Source organism: Pteropus vampyrus, unplaced genomic scaffold (genome assembly GCF_000151845.1).
Source record: "Pteropus vampyrus isolate Shadow unplaced genomic scaffold, Pvam_2.0 Scaffold46, whole genome shotgun sequence".
NCBI lineage: Eukaryota > Metazoa > Chordata > Mammalia > Chiroptera > Pteropodidae > Pteropus > Pteropus vampyrus.
Window position 1 is genome coordinate 2,484,447 of NW_011888827.1, and position 7,367 is coordinate 2,491,813.

The 7,367-nt window shown below is 39.3% G+C and overlaps 1 protein-coding gene across 2 annotated transcripts in view; it reads left to right on the forward strand.

Moving 5' to 3' along the window:
* CACUL1 (CDK2 associated cullin domain 1) overlaps positions 1–4,785 on the forward strand; it is a 66,593-nt gene extending 61,808 nt beyond the window's left edge. For both annotated transcript variants that reach the window (XM_011359241.2, XM_011359240.2), the window contains one exon: positions 402–4,785. In XM_011359241.2, the coding sequence (XP_011357543.1) occupies positions 402–442 (41 nt within the window). In that variant the 3' untranslated portion in view covers positions 443–4,785. The remainder of the gene's footprint in view (positions 1–401) is intronic.
* The last annotated feature ends 2,582 nt before the right edge of the window (positions 4,786–7,367 follow it).

Sequence of the window (7,367 nt, forward strand, 5' to 3'; positions counted from 1 at the left end):
ATAATGAAATCCGTAGTGTTCTTGATGGTGGTCTCATTAGGCACTGTGTGTGATCAAGGTCAGATTACTCTGCAAGCTGTGGCCACTGTGAAGTCCAGCTGGTGGCAGTGATTCCTAGGCAGTTGTCAGGAGGCTACCAGACTCTTTAGTTTCTCTTAGGATGGGAGAATGCCCCTGTCTCAGCTCCTGATGCTCTAGCCCCCTTTCACTTTATGCAGACCACATGGTTTTGACACGTGTGTATGTGTGTGTGTGTGTGTGTGTGTGTGTGTGTGTTTTCAAATCTTCTTTTTGGGGGATTGGAAGGTGGGTGAGAAATAATGTATTAAATAGCAGATGCCTAGCGTTATCAAATGCCGTCTGCTATTCATACTTTCTCCTGTTCTGATGATTTTTTTCAGACAGCTCGTCAGCGTGTGCAGGTTCCAGAGGGTACAGATAGTGAATGTCTTGAATGTACTTTCCTTCCTGAAACAAGGACACACTGGAGCTGCAGAGACTGTATTCAGAGCACAGCGGGGTCCTCCACTCAGGAGCTCTGCCACAAAGCTGTTCTTGGAAGAGGATGTTGGACTTCTTATTTTGGTTTGTAATTAAAAAAAAAAACAACAAAAAACCAAAAAACTAACAAACAAAAAACAACAAAAAAACCAGTCAGTTGCTGCTAGACTTGGGGATGATTTTGAAATGGGGCAATCTTTTAATGAATTTATCTGCAGATTCCGTGAGGAATAAGCATCTGGAAAAGTGACCATTGCTAATTGAAATCCGGCAGCCCAAATCAGCAGCTTCCTCCAAAAATATAAGAGCAGAAGAACTTTTTTTTTAAAGCACTTGTTTTGTTCATTTGTGGACTTGGCACTTCAGTATATTGGTTTCACACATAAGGATACCTTTTGCTTTCTAATCGAGCAGATCGTTAACAGTCCAGTATTTTTCACCCATAACCAAAACAAACCCCTTTGAAAGAGTTGGTCTTTGTTTAGCATTAGAAAGTCTTGTTAAAGGGAAATTCTAACCCTGCTTTTGCTGTAACTCCCCCTCTCAGTTCACAACTTTTTTCTACTCTGTGCCTTGAGCTTTGTGCACTTTGCAACTCTGTGACCCTGTTATCAAACTCACAAACGCTTCCTGAAAAAGTTTATGGTATCAAGGAAGGACTAGCCTGTCAGCATGGCAGGTTTGACTTTACAGCAGGTTGCTAAAATAAGTGGGGGAAATAGAAACAAGTTGCACACTAGTCAGGTTTCCCCCCGCCCCACCATGGCATGTTCGCGTTAACGTTGGGGACCAACTCGCGTAGAACCTTTCCATTCCCTCCATCACTTACCATGCTGTCACCAGTACTGTGGCGTTGGCGTCACGCTAGTGTCGGGGCGGCCAGCACTTCAGCAGTAATACTGTTGTAATACTCCCCCTGTAATACTGTTGAGAATCATCCAGCAGTGAAGCTGGTTCCTGTGATGCTCTAGGAAGCAGATACAGTTATTAAATCCAAATATAATCAGTGTGTAGGATTCCTGATCCATTTCATTTTAAACGAGTAAGATAAGTACTTAAAAAAGTCTGCACTCTGCATCTTTGAAACATCGCGTTTGAGTGTAACAGAGAAGTAGCACTGCTGTTTTAAGGCTCCCTTTCAACTGTGTCGGCAGAGCTCTGCTTTCTGTCTCTCTACCTACGGTGCTGTTCAGTTCCCTATAAAGACTGAAGATTATTCTAGTTGTTGTTGAAAGGCAAAGAAAGATAGAAAACTACGGCAAGTGAAAAAATTTTTTTCTCAGTTTTGCTTGATTCTAAATTGAGCATATGCTTGGGTTTATTCGGCTGTGGCAGACTAATATTTACTTCAGAGAGAGCAGAAAAAGAAGACATCAGAGATCCTATCACACTTCTGGGTTGCAGGTTTTCCCTAAGAGGTGCCTCTGCCAATTTAGTTTGTCTTTTTTGGGAGAGTGGGCTGGTGGGAGAGTTAGAAGTGTGATCTTGGGAGCAAGTAAGTCATCTAACAGAAGTTCTATATTTGTAAAATTATTATTCAAAGAAGTAAAATAAAGGTTGCCAGATTTATTTTTTTAAGTACTTATCAACCACGGTTGGTGGCTTTAGCGGAGGACTTGAATCAGACTCATTTAACTCTGTGAGCATCTTGGATTATATGATAAACACTGAATTACTGTAAGGATATATACAGGCCCTCACTGGGCCTATACGATTTGATTTGCTACACCAGTAACATTCTAGTTTCAAGGACAAATTCTATTTTATCATGAATTCTGAATTTTACTTTTCTCAGTGGAATGCTTGCTGCAGGCTTATAAGTAACACCTGCAACTGAAATTTCTCCTGGGTGGTTTTAATAATATTTCTGAAAGGAATAAAATTGGAATGTTTCTTTAAATGTGGATGAATTATTCAGTATTTAAATAATATACTCAAATGCTTTTTCTGGGAGAGATTATTCTTTTTTTGGCTAATAATGGAACTTTCCCTATAAAAGCATTGTATTATGATGTGAATTGGCATTAAAATCTTCGGATGTTTTTGCATTAAGTTAATGGAGAAATATTGTATATTGTCTTCTTTTTATTATTATCTTTGTGTTAACAAAAAGTGGGCAAAGTTTGCAAAATCTAGTTTCTCTAAATTTTTGCACAGTGATGGCAGCCAGCTGTGGGTTAGGGCTTGGTCCTGCAAAGCCGTGATGGGAAGGCACGAACTGCAGAAAGAACATACTCCTTTTCCTAGTGCGTGTGACCCGGTGGTTACTTGTTTTTACCCCCTGAGATACATTGCAGTGTGAAGAATCTATTTCTTTATTTCAAGCCAAAATTCACCTTGCTAATTTAATTGGGATTCCTAACAAAATCTTCGCACCATGAGAGGAAACAAGATTTGTCCTCCATCTTGTATTGACTAAGCACTGTTTGCCAGAAAGTATTTTCTTCTCTCGTTTACTTGTATTCATCTTGCCAGTGCAGTATATAGTTTTTCCACCCGTAGTTCAATACTGGCTTTTGTGGAGTCAAGTTGCTGAAGACAGAGAACTGTACATGCAGTGTATTTGGCTAAAGTGCTGGTGTGGATATGCAGCCTGAGCCTTGACCCTCCAAAAGAAAGCCAGCTCAGTCACCTTAAAAGAGTGACATGTAGAAGAATAAGTAGATGATCTTGTTTTGAGAGAATGGTACTTTTTTTTAGGTCGGCCTGAATCTTCAGTAACAGGGTCATCTTATGTCCCCTGTTCTCACAGCTGCAATCTAGCCCGACAGGAGTTACTGCTTTGTTTCCTGTGGGACAGAAAGCAGAATCCGGTGTAGTGACTCAAACCTCATGGTTCATAGAGTTAGTGAAACTCAAACCTGGACGCATGACTTGGACATTATTACATTTTGTGGAAAAGTTCCTCTTTTTCTCCTGTCCCCTTTACAAGTTTGAGGCAGTTCCCCTCCGTGTCTTTGGGGTGTAGATGAAAACCAGTTTGTGAGTGAGCTTGCAGAAGAATGGGTGCCCGTGGCCGTCGACGCTGCACGTGCGTCCCCAGCGCCGCAGCCCCGCCCCGCCGCCACGCCCCTCGCTCTGCGTCATGCTTTTTGTCGGGTTGCACATTTTTGCACACGTAAAGAATTCCTCAGGAAGAGTTTGCACATGCATCACCTCGCAATATTCTGTACTGACCGAAGAAGGGATTTGAGAGTCCTTCAGCACAAGTGGAGAACTTCAGAGCGGTGGCCCGCGCACGCGTGCTAGCGGAGGCCGTGGTGACCTGGCCAACACGACCGGTGCCTGCGGATATGAAGTGAGCAGGGACACTTGCGTCCTAGTATTTAAATCAGCCTGCTTAACCTCCCAGAGTTACCCTTCCAGATTTGTCGTCTTATTGAGGCTGGCTGTATTTTCTTCTGTGTTTTTGCCATTTTATCACATTTATTTCCATGATTATTATGCAAGAGTTGTCCTTAAGCTAAAAGTCAGTTGTTTAATAAGCAGCTATTATTAAAATAACTGAACATTGTTTTATGAATATACACTAATCTGACATATTAAAAAAACTTTACAACTAAAAACTAACACAAAAAACCTACCTTAGCTATCCAGTCGTCATTGGATGTTTTGAGTTGATTTTTTTATTGCGTGTCATCGAGCTTCAGAGTACCACGTTTACTTTACTCCTGGGCCTCTTAAGGAGACTGTAAAATTTATGATCGGAATGTGACTCCCCTGACTGCCACCTGTAAGAGGGTTCTAGGACCTTTTTGGTTGTGATCGCTGTTTTCAAGAACATTGCATAAGATGAAGTTCACATTTGTCAAGTTAAAATAGAGGTCGTGGTAGTTGGCGGAGAAATGGCTTTCCTATTACTATCATGCCCTGTTGGTCTTTGCCCCAGCTTCCAGCCACCAGAATATGTAAAAGGACCCCTATTTTTTTCCAAGGGAAACGATTCCTCTTCTGTCCCCACTGTTTATTAACTAAGTCATTCATTGTGACACTTTCTCTCCTCCACTGGCCAAGATCCTGTTTTGAAGCTCTTTTCGGAGCTGAGTGGCACAAGTACATAGACGATTTCTGCTTATGTTGATGGAGTGGCTGTGGGAGAATTAAAATGCTAATCAGAGGACCCTAGTATATATTGTACCCATACTGGATGGAAATTATCTTCATTTCTGGTTGGACTGGATTGTTTAGAAAAATGTTAATTCTTATAATTCTGGGAAATTTATAGTGTGGCTCTGGGGTGAATTCTGTGGTTTGAAAAAAATAAATATTTTGTATTGATTCCCACATGTCATTTCAATGTTGTGACTGTGTACTAAATGCAGTAAGACTGTGGATATTCTCCTAGAAGGACATGTTTTTTTAAAGCAGATGGCAGTTTAATTACTCTCATTAGTCCCGCTTGTCAATATTACCACCATGCAATCCAGGAGAAATTATTCAAATGTGAAGTTGGGATTTATGGCTGGCAACGGGAATGCTTATGAATAAATAGAAGGTTAGGTGCAGGCGAGAGGCTTTGCCCCTCACCAGCACAGCCAGAGCGAGGATGAAATGCAGAAATCTAGCCTCTGGTGGTGCTCGTTTCTTGGAAAGCATGGCAGCTCTTAGAACAAGGTGTTCTGCGCATCGGATTTTATTGATCCCAGAAAAACAGTATGGTGATTGAAACTCTTATTGACCGGGTATTCAAAGCCACCGACTTTGGCTTTCACTTTTAACTCTTGATAGTTTTGAATCAGTCCTTCTGTATTAGAGTATGAACCATCACTCTAAAACATTGTGGTTAACGAAATAAACCTTGTGTAGATGTCCTTGGCCTTGTTATGTTGGTACCTGGCTCACTGGAACTTTGTTATAATACAGAACATTCTGATTTTGTTCATAGTACATTCGTGCCTCGCAGATGATAACCACACTCAGCACAGGTCTGTTCTGCCAGTTAGCCCTCAGGGTGAGTGTCCATCTTGACCACTGTACCAGTAGTAAACAGAGTGTGTGTGCGCGCTGTGCACGCGCGTGTATTTACCTGTACATATACAGTGTGTGTACATATGTACATATATGTAGCTGTTCCTTTTTCAGTACTGGTACATTGTGGACCTTTAGTCAAAACTTTCTGTCTTGGGTTTTGTTTGTTTGTTTGTTTGTTTTTGTTTTTTGCATTGATTATACCATGCTTTAAAAAAAAAATAGCCTTTGTGTTTTCTTGCTATGAAATTAGTAATATCCCCTAAGGTTTTTTTTTGTAATCATACTTCACAATTTTAGTTTCTTTTGCTGTCTCTTTACAAGTGTCCTTTCCTACAGTGTTCCCAGAATGTCAGTTCTCATCCTCTTCTCTTCTGTAACCTAAGCTGTGTTGTAATGGTACTTTTCGATTACCACACAGAGCTGGATTCGGTGGCTTTATATTTTCTTTTTCTGTGCATTTAAATCAACCGACAGTTTTCTTCTTCAGCTCTTTTTTTCCCAGCCAAGTCAGGAGCTATTTAAATCCTCTTCCTTCTATTAGCGTTTTGTTTAACTGAGTATAAAACGTATCTACTAGAGCCAGTTCTTTGTTACATGGTTATGTATGTTTAATTTATTTACTCTATTGGCCTGTTACTCAATCCAAAATTCTAAAACATTTAAATTTCAAGAAACATGGTTTAGTAGAATGTCATATACATAGAATCTGAGAGTAAAAGTTTAAGTCTCAGCTTAACTAGTTGTATGTTCTTGGGTAGGTTACTTTTCTTAATTTCGGTTTCCCTATGTTAATATTAAGCTCTCCCCGCCACCCCATCCCTCCACCGCCAGATTGCTAGTGATAGGGCCTCTACAAATGGCAATGGGCTTAATTCACCAGAAGGATATAACAGTTCTAAACTTCTTAATTCTGCACCTAAGCAACTAATAATATACCTCAAAACACATAAAACTACAGGAAGAGTAGATTCACCTCCCGATGTAACAGGCATTTTAACACCTCTGCCATTAATTAATAGGCCATACAGAAGGCAAAACCATTGTCATTAAGGGCGTAGGAGATTTAAATAGCACAGCTAATAAATTTGATCTGAGGAGAGAGAGATATACACGTATATTGTCCTTTTGTACCCTCCAATAAGAAAAACATTTTTGCAAACCAAATTAAGATCGTATTTAAAGTATAACAAATGATGACCAAATTGGATTTATATCAGGAATGCAAATTGGTTAATATTAGGAAATCAATTAATGTGACATCTATTAACAGGTCAATGTTGTATGATCAGATTTTATATGAAAATCCAAAGAATATACAAGGCAAATTAGAAGACTTAAGAGTTTATCAAAGTTGCTGGAACAGGATCAGTACACAAACGTCAGTTACATTTTCATGCACCAACTGCAAGCAATAATGTCTTTTAAATGTTTTAAACATAAGAAAATTTACAGTAGGAAAAAATATAAAGTACTTAAGAATAAATCATAATAAATGGTATATAAGCCTTTTAATGAGAAAATGATTATTTTTTTTTTTAAAAAAAACACCTTTACTGACCTAAATATATGAAGAGATGGATAAGATCATCTAGGTTTCAACTCTTTCTACAAATTGGTTAATAGGTTAATGTAATTCCAGTTAAAAAGTCCCCATGGCTTTCATCATGGTACTTGACAAGGTGATCCCAAAATACAAATGGAAGAACAAAGGGCCAAGGATATCCAAGACCCTCCTAAAAAAGAATTAAGTGTGAGGAGAACTAACATTACCAGATTATAAAACTTACTATAAAATATACTGGCTAAAACAATGTGGAATTGGTAGAGATTACAAGTCGATGAATGAACAGGAATAAAGAGCTCAGAAACCCACTCTTGTATGGGAACTTGATTTT